At 42.8% G+C, this 27,323-nt stretch overlaps 3 protein-coding genes across 5 annotated transcripts in view; 1 reads left to right on the top strand and 2 right to left on the bottom strand.

Moving 5' to 3' along the window:
- col27a1b (collagen, type XXVII, alpha 1b) overlaps positions 1-16,060 on the top strand; it is an 84,441-nt gene extending 68,381 nt beyond the window's left edge. Inside the window, exons 41-61 of one of the 2 annotated variants that reach the window (XM_084550951.1) lie at positions 2,332-2,385; positions 3,421-3,477; positions 3,571-3,624; positions 3,732-3,785; positions 3,879-3,932; positions 4,038-4,091; positions 4,175-4,282; positions 4,370-4,477; positions 5,226-5,333; positions 5,430-5,483; positions 7,248-7,310; positions 7,463-7,516; positions 7,619-7,654; positions 8,083-8,100; positions 8,250-8,285; positions 10,091-10,117; positions 10,226-10,291; positions 10,741-10,909; positions 11,006-11,115; positions 12,292-12,510; positions 13,986-16,060. In XM_084550951.1, coding sequence (XP_084407077.1) covers positions 2,332-2,385; positions 3,421-3,477; positions 3,571-3,624; positions 3,732-3,785; positions 3,879-3,932; positions 4,038-4,091; positions 4,175-4,282; positions 4,370-4,477; positions 5,226-5,333; positions 5,430-5,483; positions 7,248-7,310; positions 7,463-7,516; positions 7,619-7,654; positions 8,083-8,100; positions 8,250-8,285; positions 10,091-10,117; positions 10,226-10,291; positions 10,741-10,909; positions 11,006-11,115; positions 12,292-12,510; positions 13,986-14,132 — 1,650 coding nt within the window. In that variant the 3' untranslated portion in view covers positions 14,133-16,060. Of the gene's footprint in view, positions 1-2,331; positions 2,386-3,420; positions 3,478-3,570; positions 3,625-3,731; positions 3,786-3,878; positions 3,933-4,037; positions 4,092-4,174; positions 4,283-4,369; positions 4,478-5,225; positions 5,334-5,429; positions 5,484-7,247; positions 7,311-7,462; positions 7,655-8,082; positions 8,101-8,249; positions 8,286-10,090; positions 10,118-10,225; positions 10,292-10,740; positions 10,910-11,005; positions 11,116-12,291; positions 12,511-13,985 lie in introns of both variants that reach the window. The other variant, XM_084550950.1, reaches the window with a different exon arrangement.
- An 85-nt stretch (positions 16,061-16,145) lies between these two features.
- LOC311492622 (3-oxoacyl-[acyl-carrier-protein] reductase FabG) lies at positions 16,146-21,842 on the bottom strand. The gene is made up of 8 exons (XM_084550952.1): positions 21,775-21,842; positions 21,454-21,624; positions 19,773-19,951; positions 18,619-18,712; positions 17,305-17,374; positions 17,179-17,215; positions 16,974-17,037; positions 16,146-16,358 (listed from the first exon to the last, which is right to left on the bottom strand). Exons 1-8 carry the CDS (start codon positions 21,796-21,798, stop codon positions 16,200-16,202), a joined length of 798 nt encoding a protein of 265 aa, XP_084407078.1. The 5' UTR covers positions 21,799-21,842; the 3' UTR covers positions 16,146-16,199.
- A 1,446-nt stretch (positions 21,843-23,288) lies between these two features.
- ppil3 (peptidylprolyl isomerase (cyclophilin)-like 3) lies at positions 23,289-27,165 on the bottom strand. 2 transcript variants are annotated; one of them, XM_084550629.1, is made up of 6 exons: positions 27,120-27,165; positions 26,778-26,852; positions 25,179-25,272; positions 25,013-25,080; positions 24,793-24,911; positions 23,289-23,839 (listed from the first exon to the last, which is right to left on the bottom strand). In XM_084550629.1, exons 1-6 carry the CDS (start codon positions 27,120-27,122, stop codon positions 23,713-23,715), a joined length of 486 nt encoding a protein of 161 aa, XP_084406755.1. In that variant the 5' UTR covers positions 27,123-27,165; the 3' UTR covers positions 23,289-23,712. The 2 variants fall into 2 exon arrangements, with proteins under 2 accessions (XP_084406755.1, XP_084406754.1); XM_084550628.1 differs by having other exon boundaries at positions 26,778-27,156.
- Positions 27,166-27,323: the final 158 nt, after the last annotated feature.

The following is a 27,323-nucleotide window of genomic DNA, read 5'->3' as shown; positions in this document are numbered from 1 at the left end:
CCCTTCCTCATTACAAGGACTGAACTGTACGAAAAATGTAAGTGAGGAAAGGTCCCGTCTTTAATCTGCTGTCAGTTTGTAAATCAGAATCAGAATACTTTATTAATCCTTCAAGGAAAATGTTTTGTTGCTCCCATAAAAAAATATAAAAACTAAAATGTAAGATGCATAAAAAACAAATATTGCACAAGTATTCACAATTTGACAGAGGTAAAATGGTTACAGAATTAAATTATAAGTGTTAAGAGTGTAAGTCACAGGTGTCAAACATACAGCCCGCGGGCCAAAAGCAGCCCGCCAGAGGGTTCAACCTGGCCCGCAGCATGAATTTTGCAAAGTGCAAAGATTACATAGAAGACAAGGCAATTTTTCAATGGAAATAAACAATTATCCCTAATTTGCTCACTGTTTTAATAATAGAAGTGGACAGAACACAACACTGAGACCCAGGACTAAACTTATCTTAAGAAATTTCAGAGGAAGAAAGAATAGTTTATTAAATGTAAACATTCTCCTAAGTTGCTTATTCTTCTTTGCACTAAAACAAATGGAAAAACATCTGGGGCTGTCGTTACTTATAGGTTATTATGCTTTTATCTTACTGGTCCGACCATGCCTGAGATCAAATTGGGGCTGTATGTGGCCCCCTGAGCTAAAATGAGCTTGACACCCCTGGTTGATGGATGGATGGAATCAGAATCACAATATACAGAGGTAAAAGGTTGCAAATAAATTAACAGCGTCTGAAGTGTTGACGGTGTTAAGAGTGACCAACACTCAGTGGGAGGAGTTATAAAGTTTGATGTCCACAGGCAGGAATGACCTCCTGTGGCGTTCTGTTGTGCATTTGGGTAGAATGAGTCTGTTACTAAAGGTTCTCCTTAGACTGGTCAGTGTGTTGTGGAGTGGATGAGATGTGTTGTCCAGGATGGTCTCCACTCTTGCCAACATCCATCTTTCCGACACTGTGTTCAAAGAGTCCAGCTCCACCTCTACAACATCACTGGCCTTGAGGATCGGTTTGTTGGGTCTATTAGCGTCTGCCACTCGCAGCCTGCTGCCCCAGCATGCAACGGCGTACAGGAGCGCACTGACCACCACAGACTCATAGAACATCCATGAATGGATGGAGGCTTTGTTAATCCCAAACTTTGGAATTTCACAATACAAAAAACTAAAATAAACAATAAAAAACTAGATAGAAAATAGAAAAACAAAACCAAAAAAATCTGTATACACAATATTTACAAGAATTATAAAATAAGTGAATATGTATATGATATGTAAATGGTAAAAACGTGACAATGCAAAATGTTGTGACTTTTAAATAAAAGCTTCTGAACGTTAAACTGCCTTCATTTAAAATTATGTGCTGAAAGAAAGCAAGGACACAACAATCAGCACATCCAGACAAATGCACCAGTCCTCTATGTCAGTGGTTTTCAAAGTGGGGGCCACGGCCCCCTGGGGGGCCACCAGGGGGCGCTAGGGCGGCCTCAGACAATTGGAGGGAAGATAAGAAAAAAATTTGAAAGATGAAAAAAATATATATATTTTTAACCATTATTATAAAATATAATCTAATTATTTTAAAAATCATTATCATAAAACTTAATTATTAATAATATATCATGTCTAAATGTTATTTGCCATGCTCATTTTTCTGATTCCTTGTCAGTCAAAACATCGTTCATGACTTCATAATCTGTGTGGACCTGGCGGTTTGCGCCACACCCTGTCTGTGTACGACAGTAATTTAACAAAGCTAGCATGTAACTAGCCTGTAGCTTGCATGTAGCTAGCGCAAAATGGACAGGTTTTTGACAAGAAAGAGACCGAAGGAACAGACCAACAGCCCTGTCGTGGGGGACACTACTGCAAAAAAGAAAACTAAGAACTCCTAGCCAACTAAAATCAGAAAATATGAGGCAGCACTTATGCTAAACAAATGTAATAGTTATTGAATAGTGAATAAAAGTGCCTTGGTATGGAAACGTTTGGGAACCCCTGCTCTATGTAACCATACGGCTGCAGAAGGCTCTTCATAGTAAAAACACTGGAGTGAGATGCTTCTTTGAATGAGTTAAAAACTCGATTTAAATTAAGATTTACACCAGAAATCCTTCACTGTACATTAAAGGCTAGATTATAATCAGGCTGTTTGTCGCCACAACTTGACGAACGAATTTGAAAATGACCTGAAGATGGAAACGATGATCGATGACGCCGTCGCTGGAGGTTTTATTGGCTTCCAGTCAAGCTGTAGCTTTACATCACACGGTAAAGTCCTCGGAATGAAATTAGGTCACTCTGTCTTTTTTCTTGTCGCAGGGTCACGCGGGACCACAGGGCTCACTGGGACCTCCGGGGCCAAAAGGTGAAAAGGTACATTCTCCTCTCTTATTAGCTGTCACTAATAGCTGTCAGGGCTTTGATTGTGTCTGACGACCTCCTGGGGCCCGCGATCGGCCCCTAACGGTGTAAAACTGTCATGTAGCACTATTGTCTTTAAGTGCATGGTCAGTTTTTTATTATTACTATTATTATTATTATTAGTTGCTCTGGGACTTCAGTTATGTCCCCAATTAGTGCTTCCTTTGTCTGTCCTGTTGTTCTTGCAATATTCTCAAAGTCATCCCTAATCTGATCAAGGATGCTACGAACCAGGACACACCCAATTAACTCGGCGCCATCAAATGTACATAATTAGCCAAGCACCTGGACTCCCCTGCTTGTGATTTTGTGAGATATTAGCCACATAATTTGCGTTTATTTGACAGGAGCGGCAGCAGCAACACAATATAACACACCACTCCACCAGAATTTAGAGAGACACTCATTTGCATTTTTTTTAAAGTCCCTGAGCGGAAGCCATCTGGACGGGGAGATTTGTAATTTTCTCTTTGCCAATATCCTCGATATAATGGCTGCGCTCTCGCTCTAATTAAATCAGTATCATCCTATCGCGTGGGTCATTGCGAAATTCATGATTGTCAGTTGAGAAAAGCTGTCAATAAAGCGCGCCGCGGATAAACACAGATCTGTATTATAGTTTGGTTTAAATCAGCCGTCCTCCCCGGCCACCGCTAATTGTTCTTCTGCTCTTAGATTGCATGTTGGGTCCTTCGTTTATTTATTTCATTCGACAAATGCACAACGCACGCCCGTGACTATTGTTTAATGAATCCCATAAAGACCTTGGAACAAACATTGGCTCCATTTAAGTGAAATGGATCATTGTGGGTAATCGCGCATGTAATGATTCTGCGCTCATATAAAGAGAGCGGGCCATGTGCTTCAAATAAAACAGGAATTGATTTTGCACAGACCGCTGGATTTGAGGAAAGTCCCATTGATTGTTTTTTGTTGTTTGTTTGTCCGTTTTTTTATTTATTTTTTTATTTTGTTGGGCTTGTTAAGGGCGAGCAGGGGGACGACAGCAAGGTAGAAGGTCCTCAAGGTCCCCAAGGTGACAGAGTGAGTTTCTGACATGCACCATTTTACTCTACGCGCTGTTAGCTGTGTCCCCGGCTGTTTGTTTAATTATTATTCGTCCCCACGTGAACCCAGGGTCCCCCCGGAGACCGAGGAGAGAGAGGAGAACCCGGCGACCCCGGACACGTTGTAAGTGAAATTAGAAAAAGGGGCCGTGTTCCTGTTTTCACATTAGCCGTAACGTCCAGCGCTCTGGGTCAAAGTGACGCTGAAATGTAGAAAATGAAATGTTTCAGGGTCAGATCGGAGTGGACGGAGGAAGAGGAGCGGCTGGTGCCCCGGGGCTTCCTGTAAGTTTCTATTGTATGTCTCCTAAAGTGTAATGGACAGCGTCAACGTGTCCGTACAAATACTCTCTAACAGTGATCTAATTACCATTTCAGGGACGTCTTGGACCAAAGGGACGAGGGGGGCGGAAAGGATCCAAAGGTGATCAAGTAAGGACATAAACAGTTAGCAGGTGTATGAGGAGCTTCAACTCTACGTGCAGTATTACTGCGCTGTATTTTATGTCATGCCACCATGAACTCTTTATGCTCCAGGGTCCGAAAGGAAAATCAGGGTCAAGAGGGGCATCTGGGACCAAAGGACCACCGGTAAGTCGAACGCACAATCAAAGCTACAGTTAAAAAACCAAAGCAAGCTCTGATAGGAATATTTCCTGATTGTCTTTTGCAAGGGTCCAGAGGGGGCTCCCGGTCCACGTGGGGTCGTGGGCAGGGAAGGATTTGAGGGTCCTCCTGGAGTAGACGGCGTGCCTGGTAAAGATGGACGTAAAGGTGTCAAGGTGAAGACACTTGTCGGTGGACGTGTCTCGGATATTTTTGTGAAAAACTGATCTTGTTGTTGCTCATCAACTATTTGCTGTGACTAGGGGGAGCAAGGAGGAGATGGAGAGGTGGGCTTACCTGGAAAACCTGGGCTGCAGGGTAGAAAGGGTGTGACGGGGCTTCCAGGAAGTCAAGGCTCCTTTGGTCCAAAGGTAAGAATGATGTATGAGTTGTGCTTAGATGTCAATGCAAGTAGATTTACTGCCAATAACGACATTAACCGCCAACAAGCTTTAATCTACTGGAACCTCCTCCCTTGGCACCGTAACGCTGCCTTTATGTTTGGAGCCTTTTCTCATTTCAAAGGCCAAACTCTTCATAAAGCCTTTTACGCCGTCCCTCACAAGACCCCCTAACCGCTCCAATCATTTTATTTTTTTATTATTTTGCAAAGCTAGTGTTGCAAAATATTAACGAGTTGGCGCGCTCTTTATTTGCACAGCCTCGCCAGTATTATATAAAATAAAATGCCAGTGTGTGTGTGTGTGTGTGTGTGACTGTGACAGACGCACAGAGAGAGCCGTTATTTATTTATTGGATCCAGTTTTCACCTCGCTGCTCGTGTTAAGAGCGTCAAGTTGCGTTCTGAATTGTTAATATTTTCGCTCGTATAGCCGGCGTTTGCTGGGTTTGGACAGCTTGTTGTGTAACTGTAGCTTGGTTTTCCAACATCGAAATGTAATTGAATTCAAGGAGGGAGCCAGGGAAATGTGTGGGTAAAAGCACATTTTAGGTTGCAGTACCGCTTCCAAGTTGGTGACGGATTATACTAAATGCAATTAGCAACGTCCATTGGTAGGAAGTCTGTTAAAGATCAGCGGTTTCTGGTTTGTCCAGGTTTCTGTTCTGAGGGTTGAGGGTCAGATGTGAAGAAGATGTTTGTGTTTGTGTGTCCTCCAGGGCGAGAGGGGTCTGCCGGGCCAAACCGGACCTGCAGGAAAGAGAGGCTCCATTGGAGGGATGGGACTGCCGGGAAAACAAGGAGATCAGGGAGCTAAAGGGCGACCTGTGAGCGCTGATTTACCTAATATTAAAAACTCCAGTTCCTTTACATGACAACGTTCAATGAAGGTTGCTGTTTTTCCCCCCATGTCTGTTTTTCAGGGGGACACTGGTCAACAAGGATTCCCAGGAGTGTTTGGTCTGTTCGGGCCAAAGGTAAGACGTGAAATGATTAAACTCTGGGTTTAACTCAACTTTAAGTTGAAGTGCCTTCGTAAAATTGATGCATCTCAAACTGTCAGGAGGTAGATAACTTTATATTACTGAAGATACGGTATGAAAGCCGTCAGGGCGCTACTGTAACACGCCCCGGGACGACATCTGCTACACCACAAATCTGTTTTACTATACAGCCTTATAGATCGTTACCAGCTGAAGAAACAGAGAGCGGGCTTTATTAGAGTCCGACTCTTCAATTTAAACCCTCGCAGTGATTTGGAGGTTTTCCTACAGCGGGAGTAGGATAGGGATATGTGAAGCAGATGAGGTTTGTGTTCACTGGATTTTTCTAATCGTCGTTCATATTCGGTTCAATTCAATTTTATTTATGTAGCGTCAATAACAATACAAACCCCCTGAGCAAGCCTGAAGGTGATGGTGGAAAGATGAACTCCCTTTTAACAGGAAGAAACCTTGAGCAGAACCTAAAGCTCATATGGAGGAAAGCATCTGCCTAAGGCCGGCCGGTTAGGGAAAGAAAATGAGAGAAGAGAACAGCAGGAGAAAATTCAGAGATAGTGATGTAAGGGTAATTAATTACAGTGAAGTTGTCAGATCAGAAGGTCAAAGGAACAGTTTAAGCATCTTGAACCCTGGAGCGATGCTGTGCTTTTAAAGTCAACACTATTACTCTTAAAGGTTTGCACTTTGCTGTGGAAATGTTCCGCTTCCACAGAATTTATTTTGCAAAAACAACGTGCCAGGGTCATGTTTTTACAGTTACACTGGAGCAGATTAAATGTTCTATTAAACAGCTGGGGCAGATGTTTTAAAGTGCAGTTCTGAAGGGATATTTCTGAACTTGTCTAACTTCTAATATGTCAGGATTGTCTTTGTGTGCTGTGATTTTAAATGTATTGCCTTTGGATTTCAAACAAGAATCTGAGAAATCTCATTTTTTCTTTTGGACAGTTTTACAGTGTAAACTAGACCATTTCGTAATGTTGGTGGTTGGCTGCAGCCGTAGCAGCCCTGCGGAAATCTATTCATTTTATTCCAAGAGAAAAGCCTTGAATCTTTGCTCCTTTGTGCACAATCCAAAGATATTCCATCCTACGGCATATTTTAATTCTGATTAGGATAAAGCAGGGGTGTCAAACTCGTTTTAGTTCAGGGGCCACATACAGCCCAGTTTGATGTCAAGGGGGCCGGACCAATAACACGATAGCCCTCCAAACGTTGGAATAGCAGTTACTTTTATTGGAAAAATTGCAGTTAATGTCTTGAATGTAATTTTTGCACTTCGAAAATCCATCCCGCGGGCCAGATTAGACCCTCTGGTGGGCCGGTTTTGGCCCCCGGGCCGCATGTTTGACACATATGGGATAAAGTGAAACCGTTGTGTGCAGGCATATGATTTTTGAGCGTGGCGCTGGATGCACACTTTTATCTGCGAACTGAAATTAATTGCAAATGTGCCTCTTAAGTGTTTTTAATGGCCACATCATAAAGCTGTAGAAGTTTTGTGTTATTTCCCGTTTGACTGTGTCATTTATATGCAGTATGGGACTGGGACACAGTCAGTTTCTCTTGGCTCCTGTCACCTAATGAACTGCAGCTGCTTTTGCCTTATGACGCCGGTTGGCACAGATTTGTCGGTGCGGCAAAGCCAAATGAATTAATCAAACATTTAATTCTGGCTCAGGGTTTAAGTTACACCACCCCATATACTCCCCTTTTTTGTTGTTTGTGTGCTTCCAGGGACCTCCAGGAGACTTTGGCCCAGCAGGGATCCAGGGACCAAAAGGACCACGTGGTTTGATGGTAAGATGAAGATTAATGTCAGTTCTGTAACTTAGTGCCAACGCTACCGAACTGAACTCTCACAAACCGCACATTTGGCATGAAAAATACACACCGCTTCATCAGACGCTCCATCATACGTCTTCTGTCGCTACCATGCTCCTACTTTTCAGGGTATGGAGGGAGCTCTGGGCCCTGTTGGCATCATCGGCCCCAGCGGTCATCCCGTATGTACCTCATATCTCATCTCATCTGCCAAGCTTTATGCGACTTCTCTCGGCTTTTCTGGCAGTGATGGAGTGACGCTCTGTCTCCTTTCTCTCCATCAGGGACCCCAGGGTGACAAAGGAAGTCGGGGGGAGACGGTGCGTGGCGCTGTTTTGATGAATCCTTTTCTGTCTGTACTGTGAGCACCGGATAGGATGCTTAGTATGGAGACGGCACGGCGCTCAGACTCCTTTGCCCTCAGCACTTTTCATTTCCTATTGTGTTCCAGCGTTTGTTGCTACACTCACAGTGACACTTAGAAGTTGTGGAAATCCTGTCAGGGAGATAAATGTCAGCAGCTTGCTCATCTCTCATAATTCTTTAAAAAAACGCCAACGTTCACGTAAGGGTTTGCCGTGAGAAAACAGGATTTGCTGCGTAGAAATAAGATTTCTGAGAGACGCAAGATGGTGATTCAATAGCAGTTTATTCTGTTGAACATGTAGATGGCAGTGTAATACCTGTCCGGCTTTCTTTTTTTAAATCATTGATGAATTTTAATTTAATTGTGTTTCATTTCCAACAGGGGTTGCAAGGACCACAAGTGAGTAATTATTCATTTCCCGTAGCTTTATCATAATTCTTCACAGTGTGAGACAGAAAGAACAAACTCTCTCATCTTCCACAAAAGCCGTGTTATAAATAATTTGAGCCCTAATGTGGTGATGGGATTTATTTTTTATTTTTTTTCAGGGATCTCCCGGCCCTCGTGGACCACCTGGACCACCAGTGAGTTCTTTTTTTTTTGTATATACTTCACAGATGAAAAATGTGCAGTTAGGTCTAGATTTGAGAGGTTTAACAAGTGCAAAAATTAATCTAGAAAGAGAATTAAGTTCAGTTAAAAGTGGGTTTCCTGCACGTCCCAACAATGTGGAGCTGAATTAATTGTCTCTAAGGGAAACAGATAAAGGGAAAACCTAGTCTAACAGCTCAAACAGATTATAGTTTTGACGGTACTGTCTCTCTCTGCAGAGTCAGCATCAAATTCTCACAATGAAAAAGTTGCAGCTCTGTTAAAAATTAAACTCTTGATCCTGAAAACTTTGAAATTAAATAGTTCAAATGAGCTGATCTGCAATGGACTCATGTAAGGATTAGATTACATAAAATTAGGATAGTTTCTTGGTGGATCCATCAGAAGAATACATTTATTTGTACTTTGACACGTTGCATGAGAGTTTACAGTGTAAACTAGACTAATTCATAAAATATATCCTTGACAGTCCAAAGATATTCTATTCAACATATTGATTCTGATTCTAACAGAAATGTAAACTCATGCCAATATCTCTTCAGACTATAGTTTCAGCGGTACTGTCTCTCCGTGCTAGTCAAAACACAGTCAGGGTCAGACTGAAACTGTCACATTTGAAAAAAAGTTGCATCTAGGTTAAAAATTAAAGTGTTGATCCCCAAAACTTACCAGACTAAATACATTTCTGCACATTTCTTTCTGCGGAGTCCAAAGTTACTCTGATTAGGACGTCATCACTGATTTCTTCAGACTATAGTTTCAACAGTACTGTCTCTCCAAACAGAATCGGAGCCAGAGTCAAACTGTCACATTTGAAAGAGTTTCAAGTACATTAAAAATTAAACTGTTGATCCTGAAAAATTGTTCGAAGGAGCTGATCTGACTTGAACACGTGTAAGGATTAGATTACATGACCTCCGCTGGGGCTAATCATAAAACTGGAATTGTTTCTAGTTGGATCCATTAGACAAATACATTTATTTGTACTACTACACTTTGGATAATAGTTTTACAGTGTAAACCAGACTGATTTATAATGCTAGTGGTTGGCTGCAGCCTTAGTCCTGGGGAAATATATTCATTTCTGCACACTTCTTTCTGCAGAGCCCAAAGATATTCTATTCTACTCTACATATTACTTCTGATTAGGATGTCATCATTGATTAAAAAATTATTTTATGGCATTATGAATTAGTCTGGTTTACACTGTAAAACTCGTCCAAAGTCTAGTAGTACAAATAAGTGTATTCTTCTAATGATCCACCAAGAAACAATCCCAGTTTTATGATTAGCTCACATGAGCTTTTAATCCAATAAAAACATTTTTTAATCCGATAAATTTTCAGGATCCAGTTTAATTTTTCATGTAGTTGCAGCTTTAATAATTTTGTTGTCTGTCATGCGAATATCTTTTCAGACTATAGTTTCAACGGTACCGTCTCTCCGTATTTGTAAAATTGGAATCGTTTCTTCCGTAAGATCCGTAAGAACGCACTTATTTGCACTTCTACACCCTAACTGAACTGTAAGCACATTATTGAGGGAATAAGCTAACAGCTTAGACCTGCTCTTTTCCCCACAGTCGTCTAATATAAATAGCTTATAGTCAGCGGCTCTTCTTTTCTGCGTCCATCATGCCTCATGTCCTGTGCATTCATGATTGTATCTGCACTTATCTGCACATCGGGTGATAACTGAGCACTGGCCGTTGCCTCAGTAATTCATTTAGGGATATAAATGGAATAACATTTATTGTTTCCTCCGTTGTTTTTTTTAGGGTATTTCGAGTTCTGCCCTTTCCCTTGTAAGTATGGTCCTCCTCATTTGTTGATTTTGGCTTTTAGCAACCATGACAACAGTACAAACCAAAGTGTTGTGCTTGTCTCACTGCCATGCCGTCTCTTTCTGACAGAGAAATGAAGCTCTTGGTACTGCCTTTCAAGTCCTCATCGATTCCCACACTGCACTGAGACAAGAGGTCAGTACTGAGGGACACTGTGCTGGTTCCAATGAGGATAAATCAGTTGTTTTTACAGTTTTATTAGAGCAGCTTAAAACTGCAGCACATATTTCTGTTAAACTTGTCCAACCTCTAATATGTGAGCATTTTCTACATGTCTCTATGCAACTTTTTCCAACTGTGCAACTTCACAATTTTTTGGACATTTCACACACTTTACGTGATAGTTTTACAGTGTAAACTAGAGTAATTCATAAAATATATGAAATACATTTTATTCCAAGAGAGAATCCTTGAACCCAAAGATATTCTATTCTACAGTACATGTTGATTCTGATTAGGACGTCATCATTGATTTAAAAAACAAAACAAACAAAACAACTGACCAAAAGTTGGTCAGAATATAAACGTAATGGAAATGTAACCTCATGCCAATATTTATTTTTTTCTTTTTTTTTTTCGACCAGAACTATCAGAACATGGAGATGCCCATGTTGGACCAGGGCACAGAGATCTTTAAGACCCTGCAGCATCTCAGCACTCTGATCCAGAGTCTGAAGAACCCGCTGGGAACCCGTGACAACCCTGCGCGGATCTGCCGCGACCTCTACAACTGCGAGCAGAGGCTACACGATGGTGAGGAGACGTTTTGACATCGTTCCTCTGCATTTAGATGTATAAATATATAGTGACTCTGTTTTGGTTAAATAGAGCCGTTCCCCTCTCTGACAGGCACTTACTGGATCGACCCAAATCTCGGCTGCGCCGCCGACACTATTGAGGTGACGTGCAACTTCACTGGTGGAGGACAGACTTGTCTGAAACCCATCACCGTTTCCAAGGTTAGGACATTTACTTCAGTGCTAAAACTCAACTAAAAAAAACAAGAAAGTAATTAAAAAAATGTCCGTGTACATCTAGCCTAAAAGAACCCACATATACACCAACCAGCCACAACATTATGACCACTGACAGGAGAAGTGAATAACATTGACCATCTTGACAGTTCAGTGTTCTGCTGGGAAACTTTTGGACCTGGTATTCATTGGTGTGGATGTTACTTAGACATGTAGTACCCACCTAGACCAGACCAGGCACCCCCACCCCATAGCAATGACACTCCTTGATGCCAGCAGCCATCCCCAGCTGGAAAACGCTTTAGGAACAACTCAAAAAAACATGAAGAACAGCACAAGGTGTTGACCTGGCCTCCAAATTCACTAGATCTCAAACTGATCAAGTATCTGTGGGATGATCCACAGAGCCCCCTCCCCTCAAAGGCCCCCCACCACAGGACACCCTCAGAAGGCCCATGTCCGTTCTCTGATGAGTTAGATTTCAGTTTCTGCAGTGTTTTATCCATTTACCTTAGCTAGATGGTTGATACACTTAGATACAGATAAGAATGCAAACGGTTTTCCTAAGGATTCCCTCAAGAAGTAGAGGAGCTTAGAGCTTTAGAAGAGCCGTGTGTGTGCAAAGTGTCGCTCAAGCCGATTACAAAAGGAAGACAGCTGTTCGTTTTCTGGCCTGCCACAGTCAACTTTAGCACTATTTGGATGAATCACTCCAGCGTTGGATCTTAGGGTGTCCCATTGTCCCAAACGTGCGCTCAGCTGGCGAGTAAACCTGCAGAAACTCAAGCTGCCCTTCATCCTTTTAATGCCTCTGTTGTGGAGTTTTATTTCAGACACTGCACTGACACGAGTGATTCGTTTCTGCACAAACTGTAAATGCAATAATGGGGACAGACAGTCTTAAGTTGCAATCTGTGATCCAGATGTAACTCATTCCAGTTCATACCAGAGCTGGAGCTTGCCATGACCTTCTAGATCGATTATGATTATGATTTACGTCGGGAATGTTTGTCTTTAAAAACAAATACCTAAATCTGTCAATTAACTTGATAGTTGAGTTAAATATATGGCAAAATAAGTGGTCAAATCTACACGAGCATATATTACAAGAAAACAGTTCCAGCTTATAATAATAACAACAATCATCCACGTGCTTCACAGCTGGAGATTGACGTGGGTCGCATCCAGATGAACTTCATCCACCTTCTGAGCACCGAGGCCGTGCAGCACATCACCATTCACTGCCTCAACGCTCCCGTGTGGGCGCTGGGACCCTCCATGCTACCGTCGTCCAGAGCTGTGGGCTTCAAGACCTGGACAGGGGAGAGGATCGAGGCGGGGGACCTCCTGGAGCCGCTCGTACCCAGGGACGACTGCTGGGTATGCTCCGTTCTCAATTATGGCACAGAAGTTTATATATTAATACTCAAAATGTATTCATCCTATAAATTAATACTTTAACGTTTTTGCTTTTTTTGCGACACGAGAGTTGATACTAGTCATGTCTGATACATTTGAAGTATATATGAAGTATACTGTATATAAATATGGACGGCAGAACAGCTCCTCTAAAGTGAAGCCAAAGCAAGTAGAGCTCCCCCTGGTGGCTGGCTGCAGTATAGGTCATAAGCTCCACCCCCTCCATGTTAGTGTTTGGGACTAAAACACTAAAATACACGCCAAATAACTTTTTTTCAAGGAAGGTTTCAGTCAGTTTAGGTAGTTAATATAATGTTGATGCATATTCAAGTGTCAATTTTTTGTGTAAGTTTAGTTTTAGTTAGTTATTTGACGCTCTAGAAACAGGATGTGACATACTGGCGACGACCAGTTGCCATGCCAACCAGAGACAGGCGGAGACAGTTGTAAAAATAAATAAATAAACAAGTACGGTGTATAATCCAACATTTCCTTGTAACTGGTGGAGGTAGAGCAGAGCGTAGTATTAATTAAACTCGAGTGAGTCTGGAGGAAGTGTGGGCGGGGCATCGATAGCGCGGCTCCACGTGGCTCCACCCTCAGACCGTACTGATCAGACTCTGACTCCAAACTTGCAAGATGGCGCCGCCTGTATCCCCAGGAAAATAGCATCAGTTTGACCAATGAGAGGAAGTGGAGACGTGTAGTCCATATTTATATACAGTCTATGTTTTGCACTTATCCAACCTCCCTAATTGTATTTGTTGAATCTCAGCACAGCAAGAAATGTAAGAGCCATAAAGCTTTTAATAGGGAGTTTTAAAAACGTTATTGCATTTGAGACTTGGTGGAGCTTAAACAACTCCCCGTTCTAACTCAAGTTGGCGTTTTTACAGCTTTGTGCACTGATTAAACAAACAGGATGTGGCGTATTAATTAGTGGGTTTTACGAAGACCAGTTTTAAAGCACGGGATAATCAACATCTTGTCCTGAGCACCGTGCTGTAATATTTTCTAATATTTCTGTCCTAAGCTCAATGTAGTGGAAGAGAATGGAAATGAGTTTGTTCACGGGATCATCAGCTTTCTATAAACCGTGCCAGAGTTCCTTCGGATAATCCACAGACCCCACACCGTCAACAGTTCGTGGAAGGACTGTCTCTCTTATAGAAGGCAGTTCTAATGAAAACTGTTCCCAGTAAAGTCTGTGGATTATCCGGAATAACTGGTGCATTATTCACGGAAATGGCAAATTGCTTTTTAGCTGTGATGTCTTCCAATATTCTGTGCAGCACAGATGCAGTTCCAGTTGTCACTACATTGTCAGTGTGAGCCCAAAAATCTAAGATCTGGCTGCAGATGTGGACGTCACCGCTAAATGTGGGATAAATTAAAAGGATTATCTCATTTTATATCATGTGATTTGATGCTTTCAGATCAAAGATGGCCGCTGGCATCAGACGAATTTCATCTTCCAGAGCCAGGACCCAAATTTACTCCCTATTGTGGATGTGTACAACCTCCCGGCACCGGAGCCTGGGGCCCGGTATCACCTCGAGGTCGGACCTGTGTGCTTCTTATAAAGGACCCCGTGGAGCGGAGGGGCCGGGAATACTCCGCGTGGTAACGTCCGCATAGAAGATTTCTGGACAGGGGAGACTTTTTTGGTTTGTTTTGTGTCTGTTTTCCAGAGCAACACTTCTGTTCTGTCTCCACAAAATATGCTTGGGACTGCAGGAACAGGAAGGCGCCGGATAAAGAATAAAGAAGACCCGTTGGTCTAGCAGAGATAAGACTTCTGGGACTAATCGGCCTACGGAAGACGAGAATAAGCTCCTTTTTTCAGAGACTTGTTTTGTGTGATACAAGCTCCTGGATGTGCAAGAACATCCGCAGGCTTTCTGAACTCCGCAAGGGACTGGCAGCTGTTGGTGGACCTGGAACGACAACTTAAAAATTCCCCAACCACCACGCCGAAACCGGATACTGTTCTCCTGTCCGAGTCCACCAAGCGGGCGGTTACGTTGGAGCTAACAGTTCCTTGGGAAGACCGCTTGGTAGAGGCCGCTCACCACGTACGAAGGACCGGTTAGCTGTTGTCAGCAAGCCGGATGGAGAGCTAGGTGCCTCCCAATAGAGGTTGGATGAAGGGGTTTTGCAGCCCCGATCTCTGGTCAGAGCCAGAGAGGAGAACCATGAGGAGGGGGCACAGCAGCTAGGTAGCCATCTGGTCACCTGGAGGAGGGCGTATGACCCGGTGGAAAGACCCGAAACGCTCGATGAATCCAGGAACGTCACTGAAGATGTGCCCAGATGCCACTTTTTGGAAGGAAGTAATATGAACTTTGTCATTTCCCTCATCTCTCGGACCATGTTGTATCATATTCCCTTCACGGTCCGATACTCGATTTTGGGAAGAAGAAAAAAAAAAAATCTGTACAGAGATGTGGACCAGCTCCATCTGCAAACTTCACTTCAGTTATTTTCATTTTTAGTATTATTTATACATGTATATGTACTGTATATTGTAATATAAAGTGCAATAGTTATTGTTTCACAGCCTTTTAGGGATCTACAGTATCTTATCACTCATTCAGGTATACAGTGTGCCTCAGACACACCGTCTCTCCAGGTATTTGTCCATTTGAGCCTCCGCGAAGTGTCCAGAGCTGAGACGCGCCACGTTTGTCTTCACACCAACAACTGCTGTGAGCTGCTTCTTCCCGTTGCTGAAGTGGAGCAAAGTTTTCCCACAAAGTGTGTCATTATGCTACCTCGTTCTGCGCCTCGTCCTTACCGCCCAGCACGCGAGCCGTCGCCTGATCTAACCCGGCGGGACGACGCAGGGGTGACACCTGGTGCTCCGACGGTTGACGCTCGAATTCTTAAAACTCTCCCGTCAGCTCTCTGCAAAGCTGCTCCGAAGTGCTTTAAAAGGGAAGACTGTAAAACACACACACACACACGTTTCTTTAAATTATATTTTCAAGGTATTATTTTAACTTTTTTTTTTCAATATTCTTTGTACGAGTCTCACGCTATAAGTTAAGTTTGTTTTGTCAAAATGTAAATGTATAATTATGCAACTTTTATTATCAGTGGATTCTATTTAAATATTATTTAAATTCTCATTGGGTTTCCAGTTCTAAAAGCAGGCATCAAAGTTATGCTTTCAGCACATTTTCTTTTGGTCATTTGGAGATTTAAAAAAAAAAAACAACAAAACGATCTACTCAGAGGATTTCACAAAAAAAAAAAAAAAAAACTCACGGTACATGAGTTCTTAAGTGTTTGGTCTGTGCTGCGTTTTACGCCGCGTGAATGAAGTCTAACAACTCGACAGGTAATTCAATAAAAGTCTAAAACCTTTGTTGATAAGCAGCTTTCAGTTTCTCTTTCCTCCATCAAAGAAAACTTCATAACATTAGAAAGTAAAATGCATTTAAACTGCCTGCTTGTGACGAGGCATCTCCGCTGCCTGCTGCTCATTTCACACCTGGACCGGTCCAGTCCTGCCAGAAAAATGGAGTCTGAAGTTAATGATTCTTTTCTGCAACTTCCCTCAGCTTTATGCGACACAAAGACACAGGCAGACGTAAGAGGTTGAAAGTTGTGTATTAGCAGAATGCTGCACGTTAGCGTGCACGGTGCTATCTTGGGCACATGGCGTGGCGACCCCCATCGATGGGCAGGTTGACTCCGGTGATGAAGCTGGCAGCGTCGGACGCCAGGAAGGCGATGCTCTGGGCCACCTCCTCCACCTCACCTGGCCTCCCGAGGGCGTGGGTCTGCTTACACTTGGCGAGGAACTGGTGGTGGGGAGAAAACGAGGACGGAGAAGTAGTAATACATTAAGCAAAGGAGTGTTTTTACACCGATCAGCCATAACATTATGACCAGGAGACGTAAATACCATTTAAACCATCTTGTGACGGTTCAATGTTCTGCTGGGAAACTTCTGGACCTGGCATTCATTGGTGTGGATGTTACTTAGACATGTAGCACCCACCTAGACCAGACCAGGCACCCCCACCCCATAGCAATGACACTCCTTGATGGCAGCAGCCATCCCCAGCAGGATGCAGCCACAAAAACGCTCTAGGAACATCTCACAAAACCATGAATAACAGCACAAGGTGTTGACCTGGCCTCCAAATTCACTAGATCCCAAACTGATCAAGTATCTCCTCAGAGCCCCCCCCCCCCCCAAAAGGCCCCCCCACTAACACTAACATTCTGTAGCCAGACACCACAGGACACCCTCAGAAGGCCCATGTCCATTCTCTGATGAGTCACCACAAGGGTGACCTGCACAATATTAGGAAAGTGGTCATAATGTTATGCTTGATTGTTGTATGTATATAATGTGGACCTGCACAGCTGTTTTTGTGGCGCCATGCTACAGTATAATGATGATGTGTTACCTGAGCGTACTGCTCCTCATCCAGACCTGCTCTCTTGTGGACATCAGTGATGATCACACCAGGACTAAACAGATAAAAGAAGAAATACAGAAACATCAGAAATGCTCATTTTCATCAGAAACAACTCAAATGGTGTATGATTAACAAAAATAAACTCAACTAAAAAAATAAATGCATGCACCAACAAAATCTTTCTTGCACGTACCAGACGGAGTTCACTCTGACTTGCTTCGATGCCAGCTCTGAAATGAAAAGCAGTTTACTCGATGCTCATGTGCCGTTGATAACTTCTACGCTGCTTCACGAACGGGGATGAAATGTCTCGACTCACCGAGTGCTGTGCACCGTGTAAACTGGTCAATGGCAGACTTGGACATGCAGTAGGCCAACACACCGGGGAACTGCAAAGAGAAAAGTCACATTTCTGAAAGGTGCTTTGGAATATACGGCATCCAGTGGAGGTACGATCCACCGATCAGCCACAGCATTAAAACCACAGAGTACTGAAGAGAATAACACTGACGATCTTAATGCAATGTAATGCTCAACACCATGGCAACGGCAAAGGGGTGTTCCTCGCAGCCCGGTGTTCACCGTATAATCGATGCAAAATAAAACACGATTCATCAGACAAGGTCACCTTCTTCTACTGCTCCATGGTCAAATGTCCATTGTAGGCACTTGCATCAGTGGACAAGGGTCAGCATTAGCACCCTGACAGGTCTGCAGCTACACATCCCCCATACAAAAACGAACCGTGATCCACTCGGTCTTCTGATGCCTTTCCATCAAATTGGGGGTGAAATTTTCAACAATTTGCTCGACAGTAGCCCAATTGTCCTGACCACTGCAGACGTGAGCATCCTGCAAGATCTGCAGTCTAGCCGGGAAGATTTGTCTCTTTTTAAAGTGGCTCATATCCTTCCACGTTCCTGTTTTTCTGCTTCTAACACATCAACTGCATTCAGTTGCCCTGTGTTCATGACCAGCTTATAGCTTATCAGTAGGGATGTCCCAATCAGGTCTTTTAACCCCCGATCAGAGTCCAGACAACTTAAACAAACCAAATGTCCTCCCCTTTAGATTCATAAAGGCTTTTCTTCTCTTCCTTACATTCTTCTAGATCACGTGTGCACCGTGCAACTGGATTCAGTTGGAGAGGGTAGCTGGTACCTTGTGTTCTCTACTCCAGGAATGTTCTGGTCATCCAACGCTGCCATAAACTCCCTAACCCTCTCTGGAAGATTTTCCTCCTTGACTCTGTCTCCAGGAAACTTTTCTCTTCTTTTAAACGCATCAAGTTGCTAGCATTGACTAATGATCTCCTACTACCACCTCGCCACTAACATCCTCATTGCATAATTTCTGTCTGACTGACTTCATTTCCTACAGTAAAGTACTTCCAAACAGCAGACACTTGTGTTTAGTCACACGGTTCCTCTACTTCAAGTTTTGGCAGCTTCGACGGTAGCCAACGAAGAGGAAGAAGACATTTTGATGCCACAGGGATGTGGTTTTGGATGACGGCAGACCTCAAATAAATAACTACAAAAGATCAGGCCGAAGCCTGATACCGATTTGTTCCGATCATAAAAAGGCACCTGGATCTGCCCCAGAACTTTGCGTCCAGATGCGTAACACCCACCGATCTCTGTCCGTTGACGCTGGACACGTTGACGATGGAGCCTTTGGTCTTGATCAGGTGGGGCACACACAGTTGAGTCAGGTGATACACAGATCTGGAATATGAAAGTAAAGTTAGGGAACACATGAACTGAAATCACATCATTTAAAGTAGAGTATAAAGTTGTGTCTCGGTAACACCGTCAGTCTGTAAAAGACAAGTCTGTGATTGGATCCACACTGTGTGATAACAGCAGTATCACACCTACACCCATACACCCACCCTGACACATTTAGATTAGACGGCCGGGGAATGGAGCCAATGACTAGGCTAACGCTCCCGTAGATTTATGGCGGTGTGCGCTGACGTCCTCTCTACAGAAATCTGTGAGAGAGCAAAGAAAACTTCTGGTCTGAATGTTCACCTCTGTTTACAGCACGACTTGATTTAGTGCAGTGATATACGCAGGCGCCAGTCCTGCATTAGATTACGGCGACTATAAAACACAGATATTCACACAGATATTCTCCTGCATATTTATCAGAATGACTTTCAGTCACGTCCCGACACAGTCATGCATACTGAGTCGACACAGCGAGAAATATTTGGATCCACGCACAAAACAGCAAACACTACTGCTATCTGTTTGAAAAAACTACTAAATTAAATAACCAGGATTGTGAATTTGTTGATTTTAAATTATATTTAAATGCAATGGAGATCATTTTATGTTTCATTCTTGAGCTGAAAGCTAAAAACTGCATTTTTAGTTTTACACATTTTGAATGTTTTACCCTGAAAATGGGAACTAATGATCTAACTAAACACTATGAACATTACTCAGTCCTAAAAACATAGAATTTATAAGTCAAATACTAGATTCCTCTTGCACAAGACACATATTTCTTTAAGAAACCAACAACCCATATGTTCTCAGTCATCCAGGTCACAGTTTATCCAAAACCGCTAAAGAAAATCAACCAGAGTTGAAGAGTTTCGTGAAGATGTTTCATCCAAGTAGATCCTTCAGTTCTAAAAGATTTGAGGGGAGCTGGGGTTTCAGATGTCCCCAATGTTTAGAATTGAAGACTCAGGTGAATGAAACGACCCTTCTAATCATTAGACACGTCCCGGCTGCTGTACACTCAGCGTGTGATGCTCCAGCGACATCCTACCTGACGTTCACGTTCATGACTTTGTCGTACTGAGCCAGGTCCGTCGTCTCGATGCCGCCCATGGCCAGGATGCCGGCGCTGTTGACCAGGACGTCCAGCCGGCCGAAGCGAGCCACGGTTTGCTCCACCGTCCTCTTCACCGTCTCCTCATCGGTCAGGTCTCCGGGAACGAGCAGCGGCTGCACAGACATGCACGTCGTTTATATACAGTTTATAAGTGTTAGTGCACATGGACAATAAAATGGACCGGTCTAAGAACACAGACACACTCTATAGGAATGCCCAGAGCCGACTCGGACCATGGCCGTAGTGCTGCATCACCGTGTGGGACGCAAGCACCACGGTCATGCACCGGAAACGCCTGCAGAGAGCGGTGAAGACTGCTGAGAGGATCACCAGGACTCCACTGAACCTCTATGCAGAGCATCTACAAGCATAGAGTCCCCCACCCACACACAACACTGACTGTTCACATGGAGGTACAGGAGTGTGAAATGCAGGACCTCAAGACTGAAGAAGTCCTTCTTCCCCACTGCCACTAGTCTAGAATCACAGACTAAAGTCATGGACTACTTCATGCCATTATATTTATCTTTGAATATTCCATTTCTAAGATTTTTTTTATATTGTTAGGCATTTTGGGTGGACGGCAAAAGAAGAACTTCATTGTACAGGGAAACATGTTTCTACACCGTGCGCATGACGATAAACTCTTTGAATCTATTTTCTGAGGAGACTGAGGTCCTTCAACATCTGCTGGACAACGCTGAGGATGTTGTAACAGCGTGTGGTGGCCAGTGACTCTCTGTCAGAGAGGAGGTTGTTAAGATGAAGATTCAGAAAACTTTATTTGTCCCACCCACTCCAAAACATACAGCCAGTCTGAGGAGTCCCTGCAGCAGCAGTATACTCATCCAACCAGAATGCACCACAGAACGCCACAGGAGCTCATTCCTGCCTGAGGACATCAGACTTTACACCTCCTCCTGCTGAGTGTTGCTCAATATTAACATTTCAATGTAGCCGTCCTCTGCTAATTGTAAATATGGATCAAAGTAATCCAGGTGCAATATGATTTTTTTAACTATCTCGTACTTGTGCAACAACTTCAACGCTTTACCTTTTTATTCTGTATTTTATTTGATCATCTGTATATATATATATTTTTTTATGCATCTTACATTTTTCTATTTCTTATTTGATCCTATTTGCATTTTGCTCAGTGCAATTGCAACCGTCACTTTGGGGGAGCAACAAAACAACTTCCTCCAAGGATCCGTACAGTATTCTGATTCTAAAAGTTCAGTGGGTAATTTAACTTTAATATACTTTCTCTAAAGTAAACATTTATTGTCGACCGGCCAGAACTGATCGGTTTATAAAGGACAGACTCTTCTTAAGTAAAAGTGATAGAGACAAACTAGCAGCTACAAAAAAAAACCTCAATACATGCATGTACATCCATGCTGCATTTCATAATCTGACAATGAACTATTGTCTAATCTAAAGGTGTATTAAATATATAACCCACAGTACATGCTCCACTGTGGTTCCACATCTAGCTTTAATTTGGTGACTTTTGTGAAGAGAGAATGACTTTCCACTACACTTTTTTTTCCACAGTGTCAGCACATCTGAGTGGAGCTCATGAACCTGTCCGTGTGTCCGTGTGTCCGTGTACCTCAGCAGCTCCACACTCCGTGCACTGCTCGGCTATCTTGGCCAGGTTGTCCACGTCGCGTCCGTTCAGAGCCAGCAGAGCTCCTAGTTTAGCGAACAGGACGCTGGTGCCTGCACCGATGCCCGAGCTGGCCCCCGTGACCAGGGCCACCTTCCCCTTTAGGGAATACACCTACACACACACACACACACACACATAGGCGGAGGGGGAAAAACACACCAGGAACACATGACACGCGTGGATAAAGTGTAACTTAGTTCATAGTGGACACTATTTGAGTGACAAGTCCACAGAAAGTAAGACAAACGCGCAGGGACTTACTTTACACGCCTCGTCTGAAGCCATGATTGTAGCCTGAACGAGCTCCAGGAGCCACTGTTGATGACGCAATTAAAACGCGACCACCCATTTGTAGTTTTTACGTCGCTACAGCTAAACGCTTTAAATGTCGGTTTATTTATTTATTTTTAATTAAAACAAATCTGTATTTTGAGTCAGTTACATGTGTAACAAATAAGAAAAAAAATACTTTATTAATATTTATAAAAAATAATTCATCAATGTTAAAAGGAGCATGTCACCATTTATTTATTTATTTATTTTTTATTTTACTCCTGACATTAAGTTATCTGCTTTCTAACTTGTATGTAAACTGAGTTTATATACCGATCAGGCATAACATTATGACCACTACAAGTTGGTCTCAGGCAGGGGTGACCACTCTGAAACCCTTGTACTCTCTATACAAACAGGCTGTGAAAGTGCTTGATAAAAAACCAAGAAATTATCATCACTGTACTATTATAAAAAAAAACATAGCCTGTTAACATTTGACAGTTTTATTTGGTTCTCTGATATGTGCCTGATGTACAAATTGACCCATGATCTTGCACCACCACCACTTAAGCAATGTGTGTCATTCTGTAGAGACAATGTTAGGGCATCTAGGGCTGCAATGAGAGGTGACTGTTACACTACATTTAAAAAGACCACTTTTGGCCAATCAGCATTTTCATATCAAGCAACTAGAAAATGGAACTCAATCCCACTCCATATCAGAGACTCTTCAAGTTTTAAAAGTTTTAAAAAGTTTTTGAAGACATGGCTGAAAGACAATCAAGCTTGTGATCATTGATCTTTGTTTTTCTTTTAGTTTTTCTTATACTTGTAATGTTAATCCTGTTGTCTTTTCATCTTGTCTGTGTCTGTGTTTTTTACTGCGCTTGAACATCCTGCCCAGGGACTACAGGTGTAAATTAGCTATTTAGCTAACCCTGGTATAGAAGCTATTCTATGCATGGTCCCTGTCAAACAAAACCAATAAACTAAACTAAACCACCTTCCCTAATATTGTGTAGGCCTCCCTTGTGGTGACTCATCAGAGAATGGGCCTTCTGAGGGTGTCCTGTGGTGTTGGTGGGGGGGCCTCTGTGGATCATCCCACAGATACTTGATCAGTTTGGGTTCTAGTGAATTTGGAGGCCAGGTCAACACCTTGTGCTGTTTTTATGTTTTTGTGAGATGTTCCTAGAGCGTTTTTGTGGCTGCATCCTGCTGGGGATGGCTGCTGCCATCAAGGAGTGTCATTGCTATGGGGTGGGGGTGCCTGGTCTGGTCTAGGTGGGTGCTACATGTCTAAGTAACATTCACACCAATGAATGCCAGATCCAGAAGTTTCCCAGCAGAACAATGAGTTGTCAAAAGATGGTTTAAATGGTATTTACTTCTCCCGTCAGTGGTTTTAATGTTACGGCTGAAGTGGAGACATTTGAGAAAACTCTTGTTTGCACCCAGAATATATTGTGGAAAGCATACTAGGAAACAATACATTTATTATATAAAAAAATGTATTTAGTACAAAACAAATGTATTTACATAATCTAACCAGAACAAATGATCTGTAGCAGTGTTGTACATTTTTTATGGCGAGGAAAACTTCTTCTCATTACAAACCCTCTGAACCCTCACATCAACATGGGTTAAATGTGGGGTACCAGCCATTTCTTAAAATCACTAATCATAAAAACTGGAGCAGTCACACTGGATTGGCTTACATTACAAACTTCAACAAGAAAAGGCTGATGTACTTAAAAATAAATCAGTATCAAGTCCTTTGTTTTAACATCTTGAGGTTTTCCAGCCTCTGACAAGTTATCCATTTTAACTCTGGCTAGGAAACACACGCTGCATCAAATGACTCGCTGGAAACATCACGGTCTCCTTCAAAGGCCAATCTGCATATTTGAAGCTGAGAGTCGTTCATCCAGCGAACGGGTTGGCGTGTATGGTCACATCCTTTATCCGGGTTTCAGTCAGCGGTCGGAACGTCTTCTCGTTCACAGGCAGCTTCTCCAGCTCGTCCAGTGTTTCCAGGCCGTCAATGATCCTGTGTGTCAGAGAGAATCAGTGGGAGGATTTAGATTTAACCACCAAGGTCACGAAGGGGCAGAGTTAAAAGAAGGTTTATGGATACTCCTCAATCATACCACGGCGTTAAAATCACCAGCCTGTGAAGTGAATAACACCGATCATCTCATTACGGTTTGATGTTCTTGTTCCTGGCATTCTGCCTACACCTGATCGTTGTCGCTGACCAAGCACATCCCCATGGCAACACAAAGGGGTGGTCCCCAGATAAGCTTTCCATAGGCACCCGTCTATCCAGACAACGTGATTCACCAGACTAGACCGCCTTCTTCCATTCCTCAGTGGTCAGCATGAGCACCCTGATTGGTCTGCGGCTAACAGCCCCATACAATAAAAAGTGTGATGCATTGTGTTTTCTTCTGCGTTCTATTAGAACCAACATGAACTTTTGCAGCAATTTGAGATTCAGCATCTCATCTGTTGGATCAGACCACACGCTCCCCAAGTGAATCAATGAGGCCGTTGGAGATGTTCTCCTCGTCAGTCTCCTCGTCTTTGGCCCTTTTCAAAATCTTTCCACATGCCCATTTTTCCTCCTTCTAACAGGCGGTTTAGACTTCCGCGTTAAGTTGACACAGTAGCTACAGCAACAGCCCAGACTCTAGCACCGCAGCTGACGTGCACCTCCCCAGAAATGTAACAAAGACCGTAAGAGTCGTGATTGGTCCGCTTGGTAGTAGCGTGTTTCTGCTTTAGTATTTCCGGCTGCTTCTCAATCTCCGCAATTTTCAAACTGACTGTTTTGGATCAACAAAGATGGAACACATGGAGGATACAAACACTTGTAGGACTCATCTTCGGTAAAATTTCGGCGAAAGTTTCAGTCGCCATTGTTCAAAGTGAAGCGGAAGCAAGAATTAAGTGTCGCCCCACATAATCACCCCCATTTATCGTCATGTTTGAGTTACTTACTTTCCAAAGACGGTGTACTTCATGTCCAGGTGGGGCTGTTTGCCGTAAGTGAAGAAAAACTGGGATCCATTGGTGTTGGGGCCGTTGTTTGCCATCGAGACCACTCCTCTCACATTGTGCTGAAATCAGAAGAATGCAGACAATATTCAACACTGACCCCTGAAAAGATATCAAGGTGAAACTTCAACCAACCAACCAACCAACACGAAGATTTACTCACTTTTAAGTGTTCACTGAACTCATCTTCAAACTTGCGTCCCCATATACTTGTGCCTCCTTTGCCTGTGCCTGGAGTGTTTGATGAAAATGCAAAGACAAACAGGAGATGAGCATGTGATTACTGACATTTATCAGATATTGATCAGATACAGGAACAGCCTAAATACCTGTAGGGTCTCCAGTCTGAACCATGAAGCCTTTTATGTTTCGGTGGAAGACACAACCATTGTAGAAGCCACTGGCACACAAAGCAAGAAAGTTCTGTAAAATAAAAGAACAATTTGAGTTATATTATACCTCATTTAGGGGAGGACCAGACAACATGAAAGAACCCTAGTTATTTTTCCAGTGTTAGATGTAAAATATACTGTAGCTAGGGATGTGTCAATCAGTATCGGGGCCAATCCAGGCATTTTTAAAATAATCGGATTGGATTCGTAGTCTTTTATTTTACGTCTGCCATAAACCAAAACCACATCCCTGTACCGTCAAAAAGAAAGGTCGTCTTCTTCTTCTGTTTTAACGGTGGTTGGCTAGAGTCAAAGCTGCCAAGAGTCGAACACAAATCCTGTGGCTAAACTTGCCTGCTGTATGGAATTGCTTTCTGGAAAATGACGTCATATACGAGCCCCATTTATTGCTCTTTATACAGTCGCACATTGCACACTTAATCAAGTAGATCTATTTGATTCTATTTCTCCTTGCAACTCTCATTTTATGGGAGCAACTGGAACTAAACAATTTCCTTGAAGGATCAATATTCTCAAGCTGAATCAATGAAATAGTGCACAAATTAAGATCAATTTTAACAGAAAGACTATGTTAAAAAAAACTTGACACCTGGATTTAACTAAGCAAAATAGGTAGAAGCCTCCTATTGGATAATTACTGCATGGATGATTATCTTTTAACCCCAACTGATACAATGAGTAGCTTCTCATTTCTTCAACAACCATGTCTAAAGACACATCCTGTGGTCGTGGAAAAGATGTTAGTCTGTTTGAGAAGGGTCAAATCATTGGCATGCATCAAGCAGAGAAAACATCTAAGGAGATTGTAGAAACTACTGAAACTGGGTTAAGAACTGTCCAACGCATTATTAAAAACTAGAAGGATAGTGGAGAACCATCAGGGTAAGAAGAGAGGCAGATGAAGTGATGCACCCATCATGCCTAGTGTCTACTGTACAAGCCTGTGGGGGCAGTGCTATGATCTGGGGTTGCTGCAGTTGCTCAGGTCTAGGTTCAGCAACATTATGTGTCCAAAGAATGAGGTCAGCTGACTACCTGAATATACTGAATGACCAGGTTATTCCATCAATGGATCATATTCCAAGATGACAATGCCAGGATTCATGGGGCTCAGATTGGTAAAGAGTGGTTCAGGGAGCATGAGACATTATTTTCACACATGGATTGGCCACCACAGAGTCCAGACCTTAACCCCATTGAGAATCTTTGGAATGTGCTGGAGAAGGCTTTGTGCAGTGGTCAGACTCTCCCATCATCAATACAAGATCTTGGTGGAAAATGAATGCAACACTGGATGGAAATAAATCTGGTGACATTGGAGAATGTGATGGAAACAATGACTCAACGCTAAAGGAGGTCCAACGAACTATTAGAGTGTGGGACCTTTCTTTTTTTGCAGCATTAACACAACGAACACCTATAACACACATCTAGCATGTCTCAAGTCTCTGTAACTTGATTTACACGGTATGAAAGCTGAATGTTGTCTGTAGCCTGAAGTAGCATGAAACTCACCTCACAGGTTCTCGGGGAGCGCTCGCAAAACAGTTCAATTTTAAAGTCTCCTAGATCTGTGTGAAGGGTGACAGCCTGTAAGAAAGCAAACAAACATATTACGAAATATTTAAAAACGTCCATTTTTAGGAGACACATAGATCAGTAGTGATTATTTTTGGGCTTCGTAGCTTAGCCGGCTGTAGCAGACAAGTAAATTACGCCTTGCAGCTAGTTAGCTAAATGGCTAACTCGTAGCTAAGTTAGCACGATTAATCAGCAGCTTTAATTAATAGCTTCTAGACTTATTTTATACTTTTAATGTATCGAGAATCTACTGGAAGTTTCTACAGCGAAATATACCATTTCAAACGTCGCGTCTGTGTCCGAGTACGTCGGTGAAATATGTCCGGCGGGTCGCCGCTACCCTGCATTCAAAGGTTCCGCCGGACGTTTAAAACCGACGCACACGTCAAAATGTAAAGGAACTGTGTGTTTTGTCGTCTTTATATTGTATAAATCTTCTTATATCTCGGGTCTATTACATTGGAAATTAACCTTTTGAGT

This window comes from Chelon labrosus (assembly GCF_963514085.1).
Source record: "Chelon labrosus genome assembly, chromosome: 9".
Lineage (NCBI taxonomy): Eukaryota > Metazoa > Chordata > Actinopteri > Mugiliformes > Mugilidae > Chelon > Chelon labrosus.
Note: the sequence above shows the minus strand (reverse complement) of the source record. Positions and strands in the feature narration are given on the sequence as shown.

Excerpts from the sequence above, each read along its gene's own strand:
- LOC311492622 (XM_084550952.1), bottom strand. The coding sequence starts at position 21,798 with ATGGCTTCAGACGAGGCGTGTAAA. Across the intron at positions 18,713-19,772 it reads GTCATGAACGTGAACGTCAG|ATCTGTGTATCACCTGACTC; the intron begins GTAGGATGTCGC and ends TTCATATTCCAG. Across the intron at positions 17,375-18,618 it reads GCGTCAACGGACAGAGATCG|TTCCCCGGTGTGTTGGCCTA; the intron begins GTGGGTGTTACG and ends TTCTCTTTGCAG.
- ppil3 (XM_084550628.1), bottom strand. The coding sequence starts at position 26,915 with ATGTGTCTCCTAAAAATGGACGTTTTTAAATATTTCGTAATATGTTTG. Across the intron at positions 25,273-26,777 it reads GCTCCCCGAGAACCTGTGAG|AACTTTCTTGCTTTGTGTGC; the intron begins GTGAGTTTCATG and ends TTTATTTTACAG. Across the intron at positions 25,081-25,178 it reads TCAGACTGGAGACCCTACAG|GCACAGGCAAAGGAGGCACA; the intron begins GTATTTAGGCTG and ends CAAACACTCCAG.